The 27,774-nt window shown below is 31.0% G+C and overlaps 1 protein-coding gene across 6 annotated transcripts in view; it reads left to right on the top strand.

Annotated features, from left to right (window-relative positions):
* Window positions 1–27,774, top strand: part of Lar (tyrosine-protein phosphatase Lar) — a 401,284-nt gene that overhangs the window by 246,454 nt on the left and 127,056 nt on the right. For all 6 annotated transcript variants that reach the window (XM_088204753.1, XM_088204750.1, XM_088204754.1 and 3 more), the window contains exons 4-5: window positions 5,927–6,058; window positions 20,764–20,922. In XM_088204753.1, coding sequence (XP_088060879.1) covers window positions 5,927–6,058; window positions 20,764–20,922 — 291 coding nt within the window. The remainder of the gene's footprint in view (window positions 1–5,926; window positions 6,059–20,763; window positions 20,923–27,774) is intronic.

Here is a 27,774-nt window from a genome sequence, read left to right as displayed (position 1 = left end):
AACTTATTTTCTCTAAGACGTGTAATTTTGCCGGAAACGATGATAACATTTTTTTTAATAATCATATATTGATAACCACATATATCAGGTTGTTCTACTATAAGTCTTTGCGATTTTTAAGGTTTGTGTTAAATAAGTTAAAAATTAAAACATGTCATACTTGTAATAAATTATATATTCTCCATCTTTTCCTACAAATATTCTCCACATGTTAATCCATTTTTATATACTCCTGATTCGAAAAATAATGTATTTTTGGATGCAAAAAAATCTTAAATGTCGTGTTTATACCCGTTTTTGTAAAATATTTTTTTAGAAATCTAAATAGTTTATAGTAGTTTAAAGCAATGTCTAAAAAGAAAGGAATTTCTAAAAAAATCCGTTGATTTTTCTATCGTCTTCACAATGTGTCTGTCGCAAATATCTACCTATAATCGAATAATGAATTAATGTTTTACTTTCTTTATATCTGACCAAATACATAACATTATCTCATTAGAGTGTAATCCTGGTTTAGAACGGGGTTGGATGGGGTTGACTGCCATCCAATCCACTTCTCATCTTCAGTAACAATTCTATTCAAAAATAAATCTTTTGCGACTCATATTTCGATTCGCTACGCGAGATTTCTCTTAGACAATTAATGAGATATCACATTCTGAAAATTAATTAGCTGTGAATTGATTTAGGCAACACGTTGAGTTTTTATGCTAGCTTCTGTATCATTAATCTCGGACCTGCTTTGATGGCAACCCTAATATTCTCACTAAAAAACCCAAATACTACTCGCTTTTACGTAAATATTTATTGTCAAAATTTCCAAAAATAAATTCTTAACACCACTGCGAAAGTGCCAACACGATTTTATTGCTTTTGACGTGAATTTTTGACTTCTGTTGTTTTTTGTCTAATTGTTTTTGCTCCCTCCGACAAATACTCTCATATTAGAAGTCCGTTGTAATATTGGTAAATTACAGGTCGTATCGCAAATGCCGCGTTTGGAAATCGGAGGCTTTGCAGGCGTGTCGAATTGTATTATTGTCGGCTATGATATACGTGGAGCAACGTTATCTCTGTGTGAGAGCAATAGTGTTAATGTTAAAAGTAAAATTAAAAAACTTTTACATATTTTTCTACTGTAAAGCTCATTCATTATATATTTCTCAAGCTTCTGTTTTTTATATTCAGTAAGAAAAATATAATAATATGTGCTCCATAAAAAGTTATTTAATTTTTAATTGGTAAAGTGACTTAGTTTTCAATCGCATACTATAACATTAGCATTCTTGGAATTGCCAGACAGCCGTCTCCGACAAGCATGTGTCGGAATATACAGCTGCTGTGAGAGAGACGCCTGTGCATGAGGCATTTCTTTCATATTATCGCAAATTGTGCCCCCATTCCGTCAAATTACCTCGGCACAAATACGACAACGGCCCCGGGCGCCTCTCTCGGGAGGGCGCCACCGCCGCACAATATCGATAGGTGAACCCACTAGTATGTATATATGTATGTATGTAAACGAGGTGCGGCGTTATGAACAAGCAGTGAGTGCCAAACATGTGCGGATCGTCTCGCGGCAGACGACTACGACAAAAGGGCTGCGGATGATGCGGAGATAACGGCCTCCAGATATCCCGGCGATGGAGATTTGCATACATATTGCCCGCGCCGCGATTTGAATGCGCATCCCGAACGGATAACTCATACGCCACACAGGGACAATATCGCCGAAGATTGCTGGGCCCTTCGGAACAACGCTAAACATAATTAGCATAATAAAGGCACGAATTAAACGGTCGAGAGCGGCGTTGTCTTCGCGAGAGAAACGATAATGGTATATACACATATCAAGGATTTTTTATTGAAAAGCGTGCGTGCACATAAGGTGAGGTGGATAGGGTTTATGGTGAGAGTTATGAACAATAAAAAATCGTCGCTTAAACTTTAAAAACGTCTAAGATATGAATCCAACGACATGTGTTACAATAGTGACTCTCCCAATTACGGTATAAAAGATCGAAAGATACAAGTCATCTATGTGTTTTTTAAGCTTAGTGTGAGAAATTTCTCTTCTCGTTGTTCAAGTGATAATTATCGTGACCTTTGAATTGTGACTAACGGCGCAAGTGATTTAAATCCAAACAATGATAATTTCTGATTCTGATCTTTAAATTACGTTTATGTCAGTAGTGACATGGTTTTAGTTTGGATTCAGTTTTATTTTAAAATATTCATGTTAGCTGGAAATAATAAATTAAATATTGTTTTTTATACTTGTTATGTGTATTACTCGAAATTTAATTGGAAAGTTTGTTCAAGTTGTTCAAATAAACCTTTCAATTGCGATATTAATTGGTTTGATTAATTCGCAAAGTACATAATTTATGATCAATATTTGATCTCTAGCAAAGTTCAAAATAACTATCGGACCAAGAACTTTTCGACGAGATAAAATCGACGGAACATCATTTCGTACAATATATACCTAACAACATATAAATTTACTATTAAATATAGATTTCCAGAATACATTGTTACATTATATCAGCACTTCTCAATCGTTCCTAGATTCTAGCGAATGATGCTTATTAAACGCTCCAGAGCAACTCATTTTTATTAACATCGTCTTCTGAAGAAAATAAAAAAAAAACGAGATAGAGCCATTTACCGTATTCTGCATTTGGTAATTGTGAAGAAATCTGTTCAAAGAACGTCTGCCTTTGTCGGTCCACACTCGAGCGGAAGTTTCATCTGTCGGATATACCCCGATCCCATAGTAATCCCGGAATGGTGAAAAGGAGCATTAGCCAAACCGATTATACGCATACGTACCACTGTATGTGTATAAGTGCTTCCTTTTTACCGAAGAAATTTTGAAAAAAGTATCTCCTTAACAGGTGTATGTATTGTTTGAGTAATAAATCATAGTGGCTTCTCAACTCCCTTGCTATTTACCAATGCTTATCTTTCCTCTACTAATGTAATACATTTATAATTTAAATAATATATTCACTATCTATATTTTTATAAATTCATCGGATAGTTAACGCAATTTTCGCACAATATCCAATTAAATCTGAAAACAGAGCGTCTCGTTTCAAACTAGTTGCCGTCAAAACACAAAAAGTAATAGAACAGCGGACTAACAAAATAACTTGATACTCGAAATTATCTGATACCCGTCAAGAACAATATAACCAGCATCGCTTGAACAAGCGTTTGGTTTCATTTTTAATTACGCAAAGGTAAAATTAAATTCGGAATGCTTAAAACTGTTCTATGTTTTGAAAACGTACTCGTTTCAGTCCCATGTTCTTCTTCAAAGACACAATTTGATCGACAATTGAACGACTTGTGGAGTTAGCACTTTGACTAAATGCAAAATATGCATGTTTTATTAAAAAGTGTACTTGATACTACTATTTAAAAAAATGTAGTAATTATAAATGCGCCGTATTTATTATAGTAAATATTTTGTAAATTAAACACGATTTTTTATTGTCTTTATATATAAATATAGCATCATCATATGTATGATGTATTTAGTTACTATTTAGTCCTAAGTGCGAAGAAACATACAACGTCTACAAGTTGTGTATTATTTGTCCTATGAAACATAAAGAAGAAACAGAAATGCCTCCTAGAACACTGCCAGCTGGAGTTACCCCTACGAATGTAGAAGGAAGAGGGAACTACTCAGACTTCTTCTACATCCAGTATCTGACACGTAAGTCGCAAAGTCGACGAGAATCGACCGACTTTGCCCACTCAACAAAAAAAAAGGATCAAATTGATATTGTAATAATATATTACTTTTTATTATATAACCATAAAAAATAATAATAGTACGGTATAAATCAATGCGTTGATTGATCGCCGAAACGTTGTTTGTTATTTTCGTACGCTTTTTGCGTTTTATTCCCTCACGTAAACGAACATGAAAAAAAACTACAACGTCTACACACGTTTATAAGTATGGAATATATTTTTTTCTTATGTTACGTATAATGTTTTTCGCTGTTTAGCGAAACGGGTCGTGCGAATCGCACTAGAAAATCAACGTTGTAATAATAATACGTTACGTATTATGATTTATCGCCGTTTCGAATCGGAAAAGCGTATAGATGAAGGGTCGCGGTTGTTTAAATTTGCCCTTTTTGGCGATCGATCGTGAGTGGGTTTTTCCTGTAAAAAATGAAAGGAACACATTTTTCCTATGTATTATAAATGTAGGAAAAATGTATTCCATACATTTTTCTTATAAATAGTATTATTTTTCAGACTAAAAATATACTTTAAGAATATTGTATGGTTTTAAATACATTATTAATATACAGTAATGCTTCAATCTATATATAATATACATTTTTAGTTATGTAAGAAACTTTTTGTTGAACATTTACTATTGTTTTATTCAATAAGTTATAATAATGTCTTCAATATTGTGAAAGAGGATATGAATGTAAATTATAATAAATAGATATTAATAAATTATAATTAATAAAATTAAATGACAATATAATTTTTAAAACGTAAAAAAATATTATTTCATATGTATTGATTAATACTTTAAATATGATTAAGTAGTACCATATATTTTTAAAAGAAAAAAATAAAGTGCTATTTTTTTCATAATTAATATACATTTGTATATGTACTTATTGTAAATAAAATAATACATAGCATAGCTTATTTAAAATTAATATTATTTTAATTGCATTTTTTTTGCATAAACGTCTTATACAGTATATATTTAATTTTTAGTTAGCTTTTTAAATGTTATATTTATATTTTCTTTTGTTTAAGCAATTGTTTGTTTTGAAATATTTTTTATTATGACTTTTGTTTGTTATTTTTATATTGTTTGTTAAAATAAATGTTTTAATTTATTGATTGTTGTATATAAGCTAAGGTTAAAAGCTAAGATTATCGCCACGTTTATACTGAGATATATTGCTTTTTTATATGTGTAAGTTTTATATTTTCTTTGTTATTTTACGTTTGAAAGAAAGGTTTTTATATTTTAGTTATATGATAATTTTTATAAAATGAACCTTAGTATATACTATGAATAAAATTGTATATGATTAATAATGTCATTATATTAATTTTACTTACGTTTTTATGAATATAGGATTCATGTTGTAAAATTGTGTATTTTTGTTTATATGTTTTAACTGAATTCGATTGCTTATTATGGTTTTTTAATAACATTTATTGATGTATTACTGTATGTTAATAATATTTTTGATTATTTTATAAAATTATTAACATTTGTACACCGTAGTTCCGATTCGAGACAGCGATTCCTAAGAATAAAAAGTCAAACTAACAAATTTCCATGATTAAAAAAGTTATCGCGGCACAACAACCACGCAAAAAAAAACACCGAAAGGCATAATTTCGTTCATAAATTCTCAACTTGAAAATAATTTGTGGACAAGTATCCTACGCCACTTTTGTTTCTCCTCGTTCGAAGAAAAAATCCGTAAACCTAGTCATATACATACATAGTAATCGCCCTCGGGCTGTTTACCAGTCTCGTGCTTTTGATACTTTTTTTTGTTTATTCTCTGATGCCTTTATTCGTCTGGTGTAGAGTGGGGTCCGCACACTTCTTTTCCCTCGAATATTTACACTTCCAAGATATTCTATTTCAAAGGGAAATTTCGCAGCTAAGTTCTTCTATTTCAAAGGCCCGGGCCTCACACCCTATCCGACGCGGCTCGTTGTTGTGTGAGTCGTTATCCGCGTTTTAACGGCGAAATTGATATTCTTACGCCTTTCACCAAATATGTACGCTGTGTGTTTATTATTATTATTCCATCATCCAATCAATATTCTATCTAAAAGAAAAAGTCTGCTCTGCGAGACTCTTGCCCGATAAAATTGCCCTAGGTTCTAAGAATTTATTTTGTTTCAGATCCACCGGAGATCACCACAAAGCCTCGCAATCAGCAAGTGCGAGTTGGTGGCATCGCTTCCTTTTACTGCAACGCTCGAGGGGATCCGGCTCCTGTCATCCAATGGAAGAAAAACGGAAAACGAGTTTCCGGTAAGCCTCTTTTCAATTTTTCTCAATCATGCGTATGCCGTAATAATCGCGACTGGCTTACAATCTAACATTTGTAAAGCTCACTACAAATATAAACACGAATAAAAGGCGTGATAAAATAATTTTAAATTGTTAGAATTGATCAGTTGCGTGCGGTGTGATACATTCCCTTTCACTCGCTCGCGTGTTAAGTGACGGGAGTGAATGCGAGATAAAGGCGTGCGTTACATGCGTTCCGCACGCCCACTTTTTCTCACTCACTCGCGTCACTTAACATGCGAGCGAGCGAAAGGAAATGTATCTCATCGTACGCGCCTGGTATTGTAATATTGTCTTTTTCAAAGTAGTCCCCATCATATATATATAGTGCATTTATGTAAAAGTTTCTTTCAATCACTTGTGAAATAATTGGTGATTTTTTGGTCGCAAAACATACTTTCAATATACTTGTGATATTGCAACGGTGTCCGCTTCGCCTAAAAAATCAGTCTCTAAAATTAGTTACGTATTGTCACTATTTTTCACTAATCCTCCAATTATTCAAAATATTTTTTTAATATTCGAAAATCTATATTTTTTAGCAAGGGTGTTGAGAGTTCAAATAGTTTGAAAACTACTGAATGAAGGCAAATAAAATTTTCCGAAATCATTTGCTGTGCTATTAAATTGGCTATTGATGTTACTCACAATGTGCTCAACGCTTTTAACAACTGTTCTTTTCGAAAGCCTGATAGATTTAAATAAATCTGCATAAACCATACACGACTTCATTAATTACTATTCGGTAAATAGCTTAATTTTACTAATTAATAAATGAGCTACTCGTGAACTGAATTTAGTTACAGCCTCATTTTTCTTATTTTATTTTTGCAAAGAAAATTCATTTTAAATTTTGATTAATGCTTTTCTGAAAGTTGTGAATATCTTGGTAATAATGCCGTTAATTTTTTTTTTAGTATAGACATAATGTCATCGCACAAGAAACATAATGCTTTGTCATCTAATTCGATAACAAAATAATTTACTCTCCTTTCTGCTTATACCACTAGTCCTATCGTGCTAATATATACTTCTGGGTCATCAGTGTCATTCGACAATTGTTCATAAAAAAAACTTTTTTAGATTCGATGGTAACGAAACACAATTTTCCTATTTTTTTATATTTTCATGGGTGTTCAAAATGTTGCAGCATCCACTTTTATATTTTGCCATCTTTACAGTCCACTAAGACACGTTTATATTATTTATAACACCTTATCTTTGATAATAAAAACCTTCTATAACATTTGCATTACTTTACTACACTTTATTTTTTTTTACAGCATTTAATTTAAATTCTTTGTTCCGTCATATTAAAAATAAGAAAAAACGCAAAACACAAATTACAACATGTGCATTACAGACAGTGATCACATCGACTGACTTAACCAGCAATAATGAGAATATATCACTGTTTGCAAACTAATCACATGTATATGAATTACAAATTAAAATAATGATATATATTATATGCTTGAATTTCTGGATACTTTTTTACATACCAAATACATTTATCACACACGACTTTGATTTTTACGGTACCTTTTCTCTATTCGTTGCCATCTATATAAATGCCCTACAGCTAAGCCGCACATTTATCGTGACGTCACGAGTGTCAGGCTTAGCTGGAAGTTAAGTCTACGAACATACGATGGTGCAAAAGATATATTTTAATTACTTTTGCACTTTAATTAGTGTTGAAGAATATATTCAGAAATATTTCTTAAGCTTTTTATTTTGAAATATTCTCTTACTACCTTTATTCTTTTTTTTACATAGCCTCATTATTTTTTTTTATATACAAGTAGCTTATTATTACAGAATTTACTAGATTTAATTGTAATTTAAAATTATTTTAATAAATTTCATTTAGCGATGTATTATGTAATGCCCAAACATTATTTACTATCTGATTTTGTACCTAACTTTTTATACATAAAATAACTTTTCTGCTCTCTGGATTTTCTTCTGCATAAATTACTGTCATGTATCGTTTAGTACATATTTCTGTATTTACAATTTTATATCCGTTACTGGGAAAGGATGTTTTATATTTGAATGTAAGCTTATTTTAAAATAGAGTATTACCACGTTTCATGGAAAAGTTATTTACGATAGATAATATAATTAGTTCGTATAACATTAACGCTCTTTGTACTTTAGATTCAATCAATTTCTGCTTAATTCACACCCTTGTCGTACACGGAAATACGTTCGAGTTTTATGAAATAATATCAATTTTTGAGTTGTTTACAATGCCAACTCCTTTTAATTACTTCTGAACAATTATAATTATATTTTGGGTAAATGCTGCCTGCATTATCCATATGTTAAATACTACCTGCCAAAATTTTCAAAACTTTTATTAAACATATTAACATTATATTATTAAAAAAATCTTTATTGAATATATTATTATTTACAGGTTCTAATAATATATAATTTAGCTTTAGTATCTACAATGTTTTTAGTTATGAAATTTATATTTAGGTGAAGAAAAAGTTTCCAAAACCATTCTATATCCCCAAACGAAATTATTTGATTATCACTTTATAATGCTCACAAAACTAATACTGATGCGATTTTAGCAATATATATAAAATAGGTTTAAAAAAGGTTTTTTACAAACAGCCAAATCTTATAAAAAGCACACAACTGTATCTGTTTCCTTAACAAATAACATTACGTTAGCAATAATATTTCATACAAATTTTATTTAACTTTTTGCAAAATTAAGGGATTTTTTGCTTAACATGTTTCTAGTAAAAATGTCAAGTAATGATCAACGTTTGTTTTTTCAATATATTGGCAAATAATCCCGTGAGGAATATACTAAATAAAATTACAATATTTTTGTTTATAAGTACTACCCAATTGCTTAGTTTTGGTTTGTCAAATAACATTTGCAATAAAATGTAATGTAATTAATTAATAAATTGCCGTTGCTTAGTTTTTTTTGCTGTTGTTTGTGAATGACTAGTAACTTATTGAACTGTGTGAAACTATATGCATTGTTAAATTGGTTTTTGATTTTTCTATATATGAATTTTGTGTTTAATTTTGTATTTTGCTTATTGCTTCGATTTTTATTATTTATTTATGTATAAAAAATTATAAATGCAAACATAGCTTGATAGTCAGTTTTTAAAAATCATCATAAGCTGTCAGACATTATCATGGAAAATGCCTAAACTGTAAATCTTCAAAAACGCCGCATAATGTAATCGCGCGGTACACAGCGTAAACGAAAATTTCAATAATTACCATAACATTTTCACTGCGACGAGATAGATCTACCAGCAGTGTTTGGGACGAGGCACACGCGTGTGCGAATACATTACATAAACATCCGCGAAGAGTGTAAACCGAAAGATAATGAAAGTTTAGTAAAATTCCTTATCAAAATACGCTCCCGGGGGATTGTAACGGGAATGAAGGGAGAGAAAGACAGTGCCCCGCAAGTGAAATTCGCTGCAAAGATAACCGATATTTATATTTGGCGTGTGTGTACTATTACATGCGGGGGTGATTTTTTCGAGTAGCAACAAATACGCGGAACATGCTCGAGATAGCGTCGCCGAAACGCTATGGGAGTGGGCGGAATGTTTGTCGAATGCCAGCGAATTATGTAATCGTTGAGTGAGCCCGACCTTAGTTTAAACAGTGGATTTATTTTATTGTTATGTTTAACGTTATATAAATACGCTGTTACGAATGCGGGCATTCCTCGTTTGAGTGTATTCTTAGAAAATGTTATGATATATGTGCATAATCAATTTAAAAAGACACGCGGGTTTATGTCAACCTCATTTTGTAATTATTAGGAATATGAAAAGTAGTATTTTCTCTTTATTTTTCTTACAAACGATTTGAATCCCGATGGTGGGGTCTTTTTCTGAATTGAGAGTGACGTCTTGATTTTATCTTCTCTGTAACTTTGCAGAATTAGCTGGTCTTGAAAGTCTCTCACCGATTCTGGGGGGTGGTTCTTTGTCTGCCTCTTCGTGATCAAGTGTCATATCTTTTAAAATATTTGTTTGAAACAACTCTAGCAATTCGCAGATAATGTTTGAGGAACAGTAGAATCGCTTCTTGAACACAGTCCAGATTGTCACTACAGCGATCGTTAACTAAGTTGTTAACCATGCGGTAGAAGACAGTAATAATATGCGCAGAGTAGAACGCGTTGCCTATCTCGCATCCTTTCCGCACAAAGAGTAGTTTTAGGTGTACTTATGAGTGATTATCGTCTTGGGACAGATGTGTTATTAGGCGATCCGTGAAATATTTTTAGGACTTACTTCCGAAACGTGTTGTTTTTTTTTCGCTTGTTCGAAATGGTCGTTGGAATTACATTTAAATTATAAAAAAAGATGTGTAGGTAGTTGAAACCAAACGAAAATTAAGTACGACGAATATTTCAAACAATAATTCTGATCATAAATGCTCAATATACACATATACAAATGTACTGTGTTTCGTCTCCAGAATTATTTTTCGTGGAAAATGGCAAATCGATATGAATCATTTCTTGAAAAATTTTATAAAGCATTTTTTATAATATATAAAATCAAATTTATATAAATATTTTTGAAAGGTTTAAAACCATTTCCATTTTTATAACGCTGCATAATTAAAGGCGTGTTTATGCCTTATTTTTCAGAATTTCTAGATTTCAAAGTTCGAAAAAAAATAGTTTAATAAAATAAAAAAAATACACTTTTATAGAAGATTTTCTCCAATATTATTGATTAATATCAAATAAATAGAATACATTTTTTTGCTATTTAAATAAATATTTTTTGCTACTTATAAAATTAAAAATTCATAATTAATATTTGATTTTTATAATAATATTGGCTATTTATATTTAATACATATAAAATAGTAAATGCTTCTTATAAAATTAGTGTTCGCAATTTATAAAAAATCAAAATAAATAATTAACTAAGTACCCTAAAGGTTCATACCTAACCCTTGTGGATCTGGAAAAAAAACATTACAGTGACCGCTATCAAAAGATCTTAAAACGCAATATATTTTATGCAATATATTTCCTTTATTATAAATATAACATTATCTGTCGCCCTCCATGGCTCAATAAATTCCCCTAAGCCAGCACTGCCCATTGAGATTTTTCCATCACATACCAAAGAGCGATATCGCCCATTTTGAGAACCTATGGTCTTTACTATTAGCGAGGCAAATTATTATTATTTAATTTTATTTATATAATATCTATATTATATAAATAAAAATACGGTTCGTATCCAAGAGTGTTGGAATATGATTCACTGTATTCTCAATGCAGCATGTATTGTAGTGAGTGAGGGGTGGTGTCGACAATCCGTGGATACTCGGGTTTTTCAGCTGCGAGCTGTAAATCGCCCTAAAGATTCGTGATCCGTTGTGGACCAAGACATAGCGCTTTAAGAAGCTCCCTCTACACAAGTCAAAACAGTTTCCAATTGTTTTTGGCGTTAGCTACTAGGAGCTGATACAATTCATGTTCGATATTACACAATTTTTATGTAACATTTTCATGAGAATATATGTGTATACATGTAGAAAACGTGTGTAGAGTATATATGCAAATTGCAAATAATTATATTAAAAAACAAATAAATTTAAGCTAGGTTCTCGAAAATCTCCTTCGTTTCACGTCAAATTAGGTTAAATGTCAATTAATACTTTTAATAGTTTATCAAGCACGCTAATTAACTTTTACATTTTTCCAATAATGTGAAGCTGTTTGTTCGCCTTGTTAATTTTAGCACTGTGAAATTTCAGTAATGGCCATGTAATAAATTTAATCGTACAATTTAACTTAATTTAATTTCAACTGCCATAAATATCTTCAGAGTTTAATACGAATTTATATAACAAATTAATATATAAATTTTCCGACATTATGAATCCTTTAATGGAGTTTAATATATTATCCTAATCATGCATCGCTTCGTCCTTGTTTAAAATATCTACGTTTATATAAATACATACATTTATATATTATGAACATTTAGCATCGTTTTTAGTACAAGGCAATTTTAATATTATTCTTTCTATTTGTGTTGACTTATTTTGTTCAAACCATGGAAATGTTTACTCTGATATTCGCAATTTTTATAAACCTCAATATACAATATACTACAAATACAAAACATTCAATGCAACTCCTTTCTATCAAGATTTCATATAAGTGCCCATTATAATGGTTATATGGCTCTGAAACAGGCCTTTGTCCTCAATAGCTATTTTTGAATATGTTGTAGTGTTTTTATTACTCCCCCAAATACGTAGTTGATTTGTAGATTTTAGAACCATCTAGAGTTTTCACAATATTTAATTATCGCAATATTATATAAACGAGTTCATACGAACTCGTTTCTACCTGTCATAATAACTATTTGTATTATTTTTTAATACAAGTACAGATTTTATCTCATTATTTTTGCAAAAAAAAATATTTTGTATTTCCTTGCGAAAGGGTCAAATAAACGTTTATGTCTAAACTTCTTTAATGATCATTCGCCGAAAATAAGCTAATCGAATAACTCTCAGATATCTCATCTAACGCACGAACCGTAATTACGTTCTTCCTTGAAGGTATATTTCGATAATTAAAACGATACCGATACGATAGACCATAGTTTCCCAAACTATGTTCCGCGGAACACTGGTGTTCCGCGGATCCAAAATTGGTGTTCCGCGGAGCCTAAATAGATATTTCACAAAAATTTATAGTAAATTAAAAAAATTGAACATATTCTACTTCATAATGAAAGGCGAATGACGGTTAAACTTAATTGAGATTTATGACGTCAAGAGAAGGCGAAGATTTTAGTACCTAGAAGTTGGGTACAGCCAGTGGCGTAGCTATGAGGGGGCGGAGGGGGCGGGCCGCCCCAGGCGGCACTTTCTTAGGGGCGGCATATTCGCGATGGGATCGACTAGTATGGTTCTTAACCTTTAATGCACTAAAACATATATAAATCCACAAATAACAAGAGCTTAATAATAACCAATTTATTATTTTAAAAAATGCTGATTTTATGACTGCAAAACATGTATGGGGGTGGGGGGCGGCAATTTTAAGGATCGCCCTGGGCAGCACATACCTTAGCTACGCCACTGGGTACAGCAAAATAAGCTAAGTGTTCCGCCAAAATTTTCGGATTTGCCAAGTGTTCCGTCGCTGAAAAAGTTTGGGAAACCCTGCGATAGACAAATACCTAAAATACATTCGTTCGAGTAGCATATGAATCGTAATGTTTTTCAATTTGTATCGTGTCTAGGAGATCAGATATATTAAGCATTATTTAATTAAAATTTCGATTTAATTATCTTAGATATTTTTAATCTCACAGATGAATAAATAAAACTGCTTTCAGTTTGGTGTGTCACTACTTAGTACTTCTTGATTGTGTTAATCCGCATTGGACTAACGCTGCTATGTTGCGATAGAAAATTAACAATTTAAATTTATTTTAATTTATAAAACCGTACAGTAAAAATCAGTTCTCAACGCGATTTCTATACTTTATCTGATGACATCACAAGCAAACTATTTGGCCCTGTAAAATAATAGGTTTTGATGATAGTCATGCCAATATTGCTATTTATATCAGGGGTGTACTACCTTTCAGATCTTCTAGCATAACCGCATAACCTCACATGGAATTTATTTTTGATTTTTGAGTACAGTGTAACATATATTAACAACGGATCGATTGCGAACACTAAGCATGTTTTTTTATATGAATGCATTATTATCTAGTTAATTAAGAAACTAGCTAAGCAAATAATATTTTTTATGCTTCATACGGAAAAAAATAAACATACTATATAATATATCTGCAAGTTCGCAGCCAATTCATCAATATCAACTATAAATAACAATATAGTAGCAAATATACTGAAATGCAGTTGCTGTTTTCTAGAATTATAAAATCTACTCTCTTAAAGTCATGTGATAAAATATTAATTAAAGCCACATATATTTTTCTGTTTACGTGGCTCTGTTTAGAGAGTGTTTCAAAGTTAATTAAGTTACTGTTGTAATTGTTAAAAAGGCACAATTTTAGTTCCATTTTTAATGCTCACCGACGTTGCTTAAAACGTTTAATTAATTAACTGATTTTTATCTTGAAGATGTTCAATTTATTTAAATGAACAGTAATTTACACTAGAAATGTTATATTATCTATTTAAAGTTCAAGTGCAGGTTTTCCTTATGAGTTCATAACTTAACAACCTTACAGCAGTAAAAAATACATACTGTCTACGTAGCTAGTATCCAGAGAACTTAACTGTGATATAAACTTTTTAATTCTTACCTAATTTATCTTATTATTGACGACATTTATAATATTGTCTATTTTTAACATCGCTTTCTCAATGTGGAATGCAATGATTTTTTTTTAAATAGATCTTTTTGCACTAACTAATTTCGCTAGTTTTTCTTTTATTCAACGATCAATGACTATATCAAATATATTATTGTAAAAACGAAATCTTGCAAATGTTGCTTTTACTGCATCTTTCAATTTTATGAAAACGTGCTCTTTAATGAAATTAGGAATGTCAGTTCTTCGGTAATATTAAGTAAAGTTTAATTTGTAACATTAGTGCTTTCATTCAAAGCTATAAAATAAAACTTAGCAGTTAGTTTTTAGGATAAATTATTTCTGCTATGTCTTCAAGAATTATTTAATAAATTCATCATCAGTAAACGGATTTAATTTCTCAAGAAATTAATTGCCTTAAGAAGTAATATTTTAAAATAACTGTTCAGATGTATGGTTTTTCCAGAGCTATTATTTTTTGTTTACGGCAATATGCTTGCAATGTATCAACTTAAAATAAAATGTAGTCATAATAAATATAGAAAAAATACTATTTTTTATTATTTCATCAAAAAATAGTTTTTTTTTTGTATATCATTCCTTTAAATTTTACCAGTTTTATTAAAAGAAAAAACAAAGACCACGATAAATGTTGAATATATACAAGAAATATAGTACTCATTATTAGATAATTTTAAATACCTAATATGTACGACCCAGCTTAATTTTAATTAATCATCACGATATTCATCCGTGAGATTAAGAAAATCTAGATTAAACCTAATCTATGATGATCGATCGGAATCATATTTATATAATATTCACTAATTCTCCCAGTCATAAAAATATATGGTCCATGGGATTCGAACATATGTCTTTCAGGTCAATAGTAGTAAGTTTATTCAACTTTTTCAGTTTAAAAGTAGTGGGTAAATCTCATATTTTTTATATTCTTGATTCCCGAGATTCTCGTTTAAAACACTGGTACGAGAATATATCAGTGATGTTTTAACATTGAATATTTATATATTTATGATATTATTTCGTGATAAAACAAGGGCGAGTTTTAAATTTTATTGCTGTTTTATTGCCTGTCCACATCCTTTGTAGAAATTACAGAAATTAAAAACATGTTTTAAATTTTGAAAAATAATTATAAACTCCGATTTAAAAATAATCAACTACAATTAAAAAAAATGTTCGAATTTTCAATCCTGACTCCCGGGATTCAAAAAATCTTTGAGAACAGCACTCACTAGTTAATAGCCAGTGACTTATTCGACTTAAAAATCTGATTATTTGGTTTGCCAAATGCGTCATGATGGCTATTATACGAATTATTATTGAATCAATAAATATTAAAAAATTGCTTTGCATATCTAAAATATTTGAGCACCATTCCACGTAATGTTTTCAAGCTCCTCTTCCTATCGCCGTAAGCTCGTTAGGAAGCTGGATGGCTCGTGTTCTTAATCGCTGACATCTTGGCCGCGACGGGTAAGAATGGAGGACGCGATCGCAATTTAAAGTCAAAAATATGTTAAAAATAAAAAGTATCTAGTTAGTTTAATTAAAAAAATATTACAACATTAAGTGTTTCATACTTTTAATTAATCAGTACGAAGCTTATTTTATTTATAACTGCTGCCAGAAATACTTCCAACTTAGTACGCTCAAAAAAATATTACCATAATAAATTACTTTAGTCTGACTTAAAATACACATTATTCCTTTTGATTTAAAGACCTAAAAAATTAATACCAGCTATTATGAAAGTCCACAGCTGCACAATATTAACTCGAAAAGTAAGCACTTTCTGGAATTTTGGCGTGTTTTTGTGTTTTTTCATTTGATGGTTATTATTTGTGTTGGCAATAGGTGATAAAAATAATATAAATATATATATGTATCTTGAAATACAAAAATGCACAATAGTCTGTAGATAATGCAGCTATATATCGAATAAAAAAAGTATTACCTAAGTTGTTCTAATATACCGAGACTTAAAAATAATTTTTGGGCTGGTCGATATTTCGTGTTTTTATAAATTGAAAAAATAAAAATATTTTACTATATGTATATAAACGAATAGTTGGACAAATATTCAAATAACAACTAATTAAAAATACGGGCGAATTTCTAGGGTTTTCAATTTTGATTCAATTTTGTATGGAAATAGTTAAATTTTGACTTGAATTACTTGCTAATCACTAAATAATATTTGCCGGCAGTCCAAACATACATAAAGTAAGCAATTTTAAGATCAAATTTTATAGCTCATTAATAAGAAATATATGTTTTCAGACATGTTTTATGCTGTTTTTGGATGATAATTAACAAATAAAATATTTTTATAAATTGTACAATTAACGAATAGCAACTTGACAGCCATACAAACGCTTACCTTTAAAGTACGAGTTCTTAAAATATTTAATGTTAAATGAAATTAACTGTATTGTGTAAAGGGATACATACAAAGTGAACGGGCTTTAAAAGTAACTTGTATTGCAGCACAGCATTAATACCTAAATAAAAACACAATATTTAATCATTACCGCATAATTTAATACGCGGTGTCGTTTCCTGCGCCGCACCATAACACTAACTTATTATTTCGCCTGATTTATATTCGCACGCCCCCTAAAGGTGCGCACACACACGGCGGCGGCAAGACAAATGCGGCGAGCGCCACCCGGGCACGCGTAAGAGTCTGTTTCATAGTCATTTTTGACGTGATCATATATAAAGACATTCCGTCGCATTTATATACGCCGATTTCGCGACACAATTTATGGCGCAATATTAGAAGCCGCCAACAAATCGCTCGTTATTTACACACGCATTAGTCGCTTCGCCCCTTTCATTACTCTCCTGTCTGTTGTTGGCTGGGTGTACGTGGGTATACGTACCCGTGTACTTTTTTTTCTTACGACCAACTTTTCCGACCCTTCCGGACTTTAATAATATATGTGAGTTTTGGGAGAATTTCTACTAAGGCGGCGAGGTTGCGGCAGGCACTCTCCGATATCATTTCGGTGTCAATTTGTTGTATTTTTTTGTAGTTTGATTTATTATGCCCAGTATTTTTGTAGTGATATAAACGAGCGATATTTTGAAAGTTAAAAAACTATTTAATAAATAGCTTTAAATAAATATTTATTATATAAAGCATTTTCTTGTCTCCCTTATTGATCAGTAATTAGCACAACATTGTGTTATGTATATTTTATATAATTCAAAAAGTTTAACGATTCTGAAAATAATTAATGATTAGTTAAAATAATAAATTAAATTTACAGGCAATTTTAATTTTTGTATTAATTGTTTAAATATCGGTAACAACCGAAAAAAAGATTAGGAATATATTCCAATATTTCAATACTTTCTAATACTTAATAATCCTACTTCAAATCATTTATTTATCAGCACAATGGATAGTAAATATAAGACCTGAGCTCGAATCTTATATAAACCTCAGTATTTTAATTATTTTCTATCGTGTCTAGTTGATCAGGATAAGCGATTATTATATAATATAATTAATATTCCAGTCAATAATCACAAATTAGGTATTTATAGATTTTTCTAATCTCACGGATAAATATTATTATGAATAATTAAAATAATTTCTAGCTAGTTTCCTGCATAGACATATTCTGTTTGTAAGCGCTAATAAAAGTTTATAATTAATAATGTAGATGTCACTATTTGTTGTTAAAATAGATAAATTATCGTCGAGGTTCGTCGAAAGTGATGAACCTCGACGATAAAACATTGGACGGTCACAAAATATTGCTGACAGTCGCTTCCTTCTTCATGTTCTTGGTCTTCAGTACTGACCATCAAAGAAACTGAGCACTCAGATCTTAAATACGGATTTCATAAATTTAAGACAGGGCGTTCTTCTGGACCTGATTTACTTCCCGATTTTATTTTGAAGGATTGCGAAGACAGTATCGCTGCTCCTCTAAAATGTATTTATGATCTGATTCTCAAGACATCATCATTTCCTCATCTATGGAAATGCACAAAAGTCACCCCTATTCATAAAAAGGGTGACAAATTATATATAAAGAATTATAGACCAGTCGCAGTGTTGTCAGCTCCTGCTAAATTATTTGAAATAATTATTCATAAATATATCTACAATCACTTTCGGCAAGTTTTGTTAGACCAACAGCACGGGTTTCGTCCTGCTCGTTCCACTGTTACTAACCTTCTGTCGTTCACCAAAACGGTGACAACTTCTCTCGATGCGGGAATTCAAATAGACGTCGTGTATACAGATTTTGAGAAAGCCTTTGACGAAGTTTGTCATAGGTTATTATTAAAAAAATTGCCGAACCTCGATTGCTCGGATAATTTAACTCGGTTATTCTCGAGTTATTTAAGCAATCGTAGACAGTTTGTAACCTATGGTGGCCGATTGTCGAAAAAAAATTTTACTTCTTCGGGGGTTCCTCAAGGATCCAATCTGGACCCTCTGCTTTTCGTGTTATTTATTTATGACATAAATACAGCAATTACAAATTCAAGTTTTCTTCTGTACGCAGATGATTTTAAATGATATAAATGCATTCGATCTGTTGTGGACTCCTCTCTACAAAGTGATTTAGACTCTCTATGGAGATGGACTTCCGGTAACCGTCTGTCCTTTAGTGTCGGAAAGTGCCATACTGTGTCATTTTCTCGATCCCATTTGCCATCAGCTTATTTATACTATCTCGGGGGTAACATTTTGACTAGAGAAACTTCCACTAAAGATCTCGGAATCACTTTCGAGAGCAAATGGAGGTTCTCTCTACACATTCGCGACGTCTGTGATAAATCTTCCAAGATGCTCGGCTTTGTTATGAGGAATGCCTTTCACTTTGACGATCCGTCAGTTATTCGCATCCTTTATGACACCTTAGTTCGTATCATTCTTGAATCGGGATCTATAATTTGGAACCCCCTAATAGCCAAATATTCCCTTTTAGTGGAAAAAAATTCAAAAAAGGTATTTAAGATACCTTTACAAAAGGACATTTGGTTATTATCCGTACTTATATCCCAGCGCCTTTCTTTTAGGAGCTTTGGGATATGATTCGCTGAGTTCTCGCAGAAAGCTGTATGTCGCTAAGCATTTTTTTTTAATAACTAAAATGTGCTGTCGACAATCCAGCTATTCTCGAGGAACTCGTCTTGGGTTCCGGAACATTTTCGAGAATCACGATCGCGTTCTCTTTTGATGGCCGTTAGGGCTAGGACGTCCGCACTTGCCGACTCGCCTATAGCTGTGGCCATCCGGCTCCTTAATACGCTGGCATTACATATTGACCTGTTTAATGTTAGCTACGAGGAGCTGATCCAGTTTGTATCATTTAATTTTGATATTTTATATTTTTTTGTTATGTTTATTATTTTCAAGTATTGTTCAATTTATGTTTATTTGTTTTATATATTATATTTAAAATTTATTTTCGACCATCGTGGCGCATTGGGATAACTTGTTAGGCCACAATGGTCTTAATTTAATCTAAAAAATAAAATAAAATATAATAATTTTATAACGGAAATTTGGCAATAAATAAATATATTTTTTTCAGTAGCGTGCGTTTAAGTCCTACTTTTATAATGTTAAAAATAGGTGTATTTTTGTTTCTGTTTTTTAATACAAAATATTACTTAATATTATTGTCTTATAAAATAAAATCGTTATTCACAGTGTTATGTGTGTAGATATTAAAATTCATTTTAATAATGATAAAAATGTTATTAATTAAAAATAATATTGTTAATATATTGAAAAAATATATTAAAGTATTTTTTTACAAAATTGCCATGATATGTATTTATCACAGTGTGTTTTTAATATATATTTTGACTCTAAAACTAAAACTACATTATATTCGTGCAAGAAAATTTAAATCATTTTTGATAAAATCGCGACATTATATAAAAATTACCAATTTAGTTGATTCAGTATATGAAATATGTCAAAATGAATAAGTTCTTATATCAGATAAATTCACAAACACTACAAACTTATAAACAAATTAGCAAACCAACACAACAAAATGCGTGTAATTTCACATGTGACAATAGAAATAGATGTATAATATGTTTAATGACATGCTTTACTTAAATTTTTTTCGATACAAATCAATAAAGGTATTTTTCAATTCAGTATTTAATTACCAATTGTAAAATCTTTAATGCAGTTTAGATATATACTGATTAAAAACAATTAAAAAATAATTGTTCGTCGTTGAACGACGACGACATGCAGCACGTTCGGAATTTTTCTAATGATTTTGCTGTTTTTTTATTTTTCCACAGGCAACCAATCGCGATACCATGTGCAAGAATACCCCGGAGGAGCCATGCTACGAATAGAGCCTGTTAGATCTAGCAGAGACGACGCCAGCTATGAATGCGTAGCAGAAAATGGCGTCGGTGACGCCGTCAACGCCGTAGCCATCCTCTCCGTCTTCGAATGTGAGTACAACACAATCAGTTTTTGTTTACGCCACCCCATCCAAAACTAATTTTCGTCGCCTTAAGTTTGCCGTCGCGCTAATTAGTAAAGTTTCGCGGCCTTACTTGCGTGTTTTCGGTGAATTTTTTTATGCGATTTTTTTCCGTATACCAAGTCTCTCCCGGTCCGCGAAACTGGAAAGTTTTCGAAGACGATTGTTCGAAAATAGACGTTTCGGGGAGTGAAAATAAAAAGACATCGTCGCCGCTTGCGGGTGACTTCTATTGTGTTAAGTTTGATTTATGCACCAAACATATATATTTATATATCAGAACGTACTAGAGATATTATTTCTTATGATTTTAATATAAGAAACACCCAAAATTAATTAATAATTCATAACAGTTCAGTTAAAAATTTGCAAACTAATAGTTCAACCCTAGAGTATACAAAAAAATTATTGTACGGCTTAGCATATTGTTGATTTTATCTACGAACTAATATTTAAAAATAGCATATTTTGAAATTCTATGGACCACCATGTCATACACATAAAAAATAGCATTAAACCTTGTTCCGTATAATAAGAAAATAAAACAAGAAGAAACGTGTAAGTGACAAGCAATATTAGGATTTATTATATAGCTCAATATATAATACAGAACAGTATATAATATGTATGTCTATACATGGCACACGATTCGATAACGTCTCGCGTGGCACACATAGAGCTTTTAAAGCATTTTTCCAAGGCATTCAAATAAATCCGATGTGTGCATTCAAAAGACACGTTTTCACGCTGCGTTAAACGCAATAAGGGAGAACTAGACGAGAAATGAAACCGCGGTTGCATAAAACGGAATACTCGATGCAGGTCCGCCTCTGATAAAATATTAATCCTACGAAACTGGAACTGCGGCCATTTACTTTGGATTTAGGGTCATTGCTTATTTACAAAATACGTGTCCGATCCGAGAGCTTTGGGTTCGCTCGGTCAACTTTACAGATTGGGGAGTTTAGTTTGTCAACAACGTTTCCGGTGATTCGATTCAGTGTCAAACGTAAGTCTTTGATGTGATAACCGAGGAACTTACATATTGACACATAAAATAATTTATTAAAAAAAAAGATATTGCTTGTGATTAGAATCATAGTCTAGATTTAAAAATGGAATAGAACTCTGAATAATTTTCACTGTAAAAAAAGTTTTGTTTATTTATTCCACAAAAAGTTACTCTTTAATATTAATTTTAAAGTAACATGATATTTTATACCTCGCCAGATTTTATTCACCATATATATTTACATGTATTTGAGACTGATTTTTTTCTTTACTGTTTTTCTCGAGAACTAGAATTTAATTCAGTTCTCTTTAGTTCCTATAATCCAGAATTTAAACTTTTGTTTTAAAGACTATACATCAAGCTCTGGCTGTTAAATGTGTCGTTTTTTATGTTTAATAATGTTATTTGTGGGTTCTATCAGTATAAAATATCCTCTAAAGGAGAAAGGTTAAACGGTCTGAGGTCAACGGGATTCTTATTTGTAAGAAGGATCGTTTCAGAATTTGAAACGGGTCTAGGAAGCTACTGCGGTACCGGGAAATATACGAAGAAAGCTTATGACCGCGCAAAAGGAGTTGAACCTACCAAGCAACGATCGCTTAATGTGAACGAATAAATAAAACTGAAGACGTACACGTGTTAGGTATTTTGTAAGCGTAATACCATATTTATTTTATTTTATAATACACATTATTATAAGTATGAAAGATAACAATATACGTGAAGTAGGGATTTGGTCTTTTTATTCAGAAAATATTTTTAAATAAATAAAATCAGGATTAAAAATTTATTAAGTATGTACAGAAGCTATTATTACTATTCTAAGGTATCACACTAGTAGGAATTTATATTTAAGCATTATGATGATGTCATAGTAATTATACATAAAAAAAATACTGTGAAAGGTAAAATATATAATATAATGAATAATAAGCATATTAAATTGTCGAAAGAATATTTTACCCCTTCGGGGGTTCCTCAAGGATCCGATCTGGACCCTCTGCTTTTTGTGTTATTTATTAATGACATAAATACAGCAATTACAAATTCAAGTTTTCTTCTGTACGCAGATGATTTAAAATTATATAAATGCATTAAATCTGTTGTGGACTCTTTCTCTCTACAAAGTGATTTAGACTCTCGATGGATGATGGGCTTCCGTTAACCGTCTGCCCTTTAGTGTCGGAAAGTGCCATACTGTGTCATTCGCCATCAGCTTATTTCTACCATCTCGGCGGTAACATTTTGACTAGAGAAACTTCCACTAAAGATCTCGGAATCACTTTCGAGAGCAAATGGAGGTTCTCTCTACACATACACGACGTCTGTGATAAATCTTCCAAGATGCTCGGCTTTGTTATGAGGAATACCTTTTACTTTGACGATCCGTCAGTTATTCGCATCCTCTATGACACCTTAGTTCGTAGCATTCTTGAATCGGGATCTATAATTTGGAATCCCCGAATAGCCAAATATTCCCTTTTAGTGGAAAAAATTCAAAAAAGGTATTTAAGATACCTTTACAAAAAGACATTTGGTTATTATCCGTACATATATCCCAGCGCTTTTCTTTTAGGAGCGTTAGGATACGATTCGCTGAGCTCTCGCAGAAAGTTGTATGTCGCTAAGCATTTTTTCAAATTACTAGAAGGTGCTGTCGACAATCCAGCTATTCTCGAGGAATTCCAGTTTTACGTTCCGGAACATTTTCGAGAATCACGATCGCGTCCTCTTTTGATGGCCGTTAAGGCTAGGACGTCCGCACTTGCCGACTCGCCTATAGCTGTGGCCATCCGGCTCCTTAATACGCTGGCATTACATATTGACCTGTTTAATGTTAGCTACAAGGAGCTGATCCAGTTTGTATCATTTAAGTTTGATATTTTATATTTATTTGTTATGTTTATTATTTTTAAGTATTGTTTATTAATGTGTATATATATATATATATATATATATATATATATATATATATATATATATATATATATATATATATATATATATATATATAGATATATATATATATATATATATATAAATATATATATATATATATATAAATATATATATATATATATATATATATATATATATATATATATATATATCATTATATTTATTTGTTATGTTTATTATTTTTAAGTATTGTTTATTAATGTATATATATATATAGATAGATATATATATATATATATATATATATATATATATATATATATATATATATATATATATATATATATATATATATATATATATATATTTATATATAAATATATATATATATATATAAATATATATATATATATATATATATTTGTTTTGTAAATTTAAAATTTGTTTTCGACCATCGTGACGCATTGGAGTAACCTGTTAGGCCACGATGGTCTTAATTTAATCTAAAATAAATTAAATTTAGGAGCATCATAACAATTTAATGGTTCATAACTCTAATTATGTATAAAAACTAAAAAATATCAGATCAAGAAGAATTAACAATTTTAAAATTGATCCTTATAATCTTGATCAAATTCCAAAAATTATATACTAATTTTATATTTTATCTTAGACTCCTATTTCAATATACTTATATTTTTAAATACACTTTATCTAATCATTTTATAAAGAAATCATTAAATAATTAAAAAAGCAAACATAATATTTTTAGAGATGAATTGTAATACAAACGAAATGTACGATAGATTAGTGATAGGCTAATGACTATTACCTTAAAGACTGGGCACAGTTATTTTTAAATACACCTTAGTGTTTTTTAATTTATATTATTTATAGGAGATTCGAGTTATTCTTTATTATATAATTATAGTTTCGATCAATAATCACAGGTTAGGGTTTATTATCTATTTCTCATATTATGAGTAATTATTGTGATAATTAAATAAAATAAAGTACAAAGTACCTAATACATTTAAATCACTTGTGAAAATAATCAGTATAGTGACAATGAAATTCACTCAAGAATTTAACAAATTCTTAATAAAATTAGTAAAATACATAATATAAGAATATGACATTATAAGCAGCAAAATGATAATAGAAATGCTGGTGAAATCATCGTATTCAATTTAATAACTACTTTTCAACCGAATGGAGAATTGCTCAAATCATAATTTTACTAAAACCAAGAAAAGAACCAGAAAATATTGCTTACTATAGATCGATGAGTATCGTATCAGTTTTGTTAAAAATAGTATAAAAAATACTATTAAAATAATGAAACCGGCAATAGAGAAACTTTATCTTTTACTTAATTATTAATTTGGCGTAAGAAATAAACACTACAAGGCTTTGAAAATAATAAATACTGCTTAGTCGTATTATTATATATAGCCAAAAATTAAGAGACTGCTTCCATACAACATATTCTTAATAAACCAATTCTACCTGAAAAGTAAATGCAAAACTACAAAATATTATCAGATGTGCTTCATGGCAGCGTTCTTGAACATATATTCTATTTATTATACACAATTGATCTTCCTTAGATGAACTCAACAAGAATTGCTACATTTTCCAACGATACTATTTACAATAACAGCATCTGATACTGACCCAAAAATATCACCAAAGAGACTGAAAGATCATCTCTCAAAAGTCGAAGCTTGCTTCTCGAAATGGCGAATCAAAGCTAATGAAACTAAATCATTTACGCTGAACAAAGATACTTGTTCTTCGGTATTCACTAACGGGAAATAGTTTACAATGCTAAGTGAATTCCGCTAAATATCCTGGAATGCATCTCGACAGAAGTCTGACCTGGAAAACTTCGCATTTACATATGAAAATGTAATGCATCCCATAAATAACATTATGTTTTGTGGAAATTATATTATGCTTTTATGAAAACATAGTGTTTTATCTTTGATATTATTTAGTCTAAAAAGTTTTTTTATAATTCCGTCATTCCTTCACTGAAGAACTGAATTATTATACAGCTTACTTAAGCATTATAAAAAAAATTCAAACTGAATATTATCAAAGCTAAAACACTTAAACTCACTCTCCGACACGACCACATCTTGCATACGTAATACACATTATAAAGCATCGTTCACACGGCGCGAAAACCGTCTGTCTGTACGTATAAATAATCCTCGGTAACAGATCGCTTACTACTCGAAAGCACTCCGACTCGAGACTTACATACATACGATATATAGACATAGCTTGTAAGTTTAACGCTAAAGCTTGCATTATTAAATGCGAAAATGGCGCCAGAATCGTTACACAAGTAAACGTGCATAATTAATTTCAGCACCGGGTCATACCTGTGTATGTCTTTTATAGACGTAGTTATGTGGTTATATGTACCACGTCGGTCGTTATCTACGTTCGAAAGACACGATAAAAGCGATTTCCGACATGACCAGACGCCGGCTAATGGCCAGTAGGATTTTTGCAAATAACGAACGTGCTCGGAAGACACGCAAATATCTATACAGATATTCTCATACTTGTGATATGTGAGTGGTATGCCTAAAGAGTAGAAAAATATTTCAATAGACTTAAATTATATTATCTGCGAAATTAGGGTTTTTATAGACCGCTTCTACTACCGTGGTTAGTGTGATGATTGCAATTCAACCCTTAATGATCTCTGGTCCATGCCTTTCAAGCTCCACGATTCCCTGTGGTCAATCCGCCCGAGTTTATTTATTTTTTTTGTATATATTTGAATTATTCACTTCGAGCTGGTTGGTTTTACTGCATGTTTTAGTGATCCTTAATTTAATTGGGTCATGTTAACCCACCTAGTGCATCCAGTGCCCACTTTTCAGCCATACTTAGTAGGCTCGAGCGTTTCAATTATAAAAAATCGCACCACCCAGAGAGCGAGAGGTTTAATCCGCGAATTCATAAAGCCGTATTCGCAAAGGGCCCCGGCGCCATTACCACCGGAACAGAATGATATTTCCGATCGCGGCACTCCGTGCGGAAAAAAGTATACTCTTTTATACCTAGCGCGTCTCGCTTTATACACTCGGAGACTTTAAATAAAGTTGTAGGCCGAATTGCGTTCGGAAATTGGATTTTTTCAACCGAAACGAAACGGACGCGCCCGTTCGAATGTGCGAAACGTATACATAGTATATGTTAAGTATGTACATATATAACATGTCTTTCATTACACATATACAGTATAGCTAAAAATAAACGAGTTCCGTTGCTTGGCAACGCTTTGATAATACGTATGTCAACAACACGCCAAACTTGGCAGATTTGTTTATATTTCGTTCAAGTCGGATTATTTCTTCAATTGTAAAACGGGAGAGATGTCTCTATCTTTTCTTGACTGTTTCTAGGTTCTTTATTGTAATTCTCAATACTGTCGACAGACATTTTTTATCGTATCAAATTATTTTTAACGTGTATGGGTAAACTATGGGTGCTTCTCAAAATAGACCTCCTGCCTGGGAGTAAAAAAGCTACTAATATTTATAAATCTTTATATTTCTTATGATTTAAAGTCGTGATGTAAACCTATCCAACATGTTATCTTAGATCTATAGATCATGACAAAAAATCTATTGCTATTTAATATTTAGATTAACAAATATATTAATATTTTAATTCGGAATACCAAACCTAAACCATTATTATTGAAAAAAGAATGCACATATATCCTTTGGTGAGTTTCTTACTAGTCATAAAATAGAATTAATGATATATAATTATTATACATTATCGATTTTACAACATCAAAAACCATCAGTATCCTAAAATTATATGATTAAAATAGCTACGTAAATAATAATTGATTAATATACGCGTTTGGTTTTATAA

The sequence above is a fragment of the Plectrocnemia conspersa genome, unplaced genomic scaffold (assembly GCF_051122295.1).
Source record: "Plectrocnemia conspersa isolate PC_06_02 unplaced genomic scaffold, ASM5112229v1 ptg000014l, whole genome shotgun sequence".
In the NCBI taxonomy this organism is placed as follows: Eukaryota; Metazoa; Arthropoda; class Insecta; order Trichoptera; family Polycentropodidae; genus Plectrocnemia; species Plectrocnemia conspersa.
The sequence above is the reverse complement of the archived record's forward strand: the minus strand, read 5'-3'. Positions and strand labels throughout refer to the sequence as shown.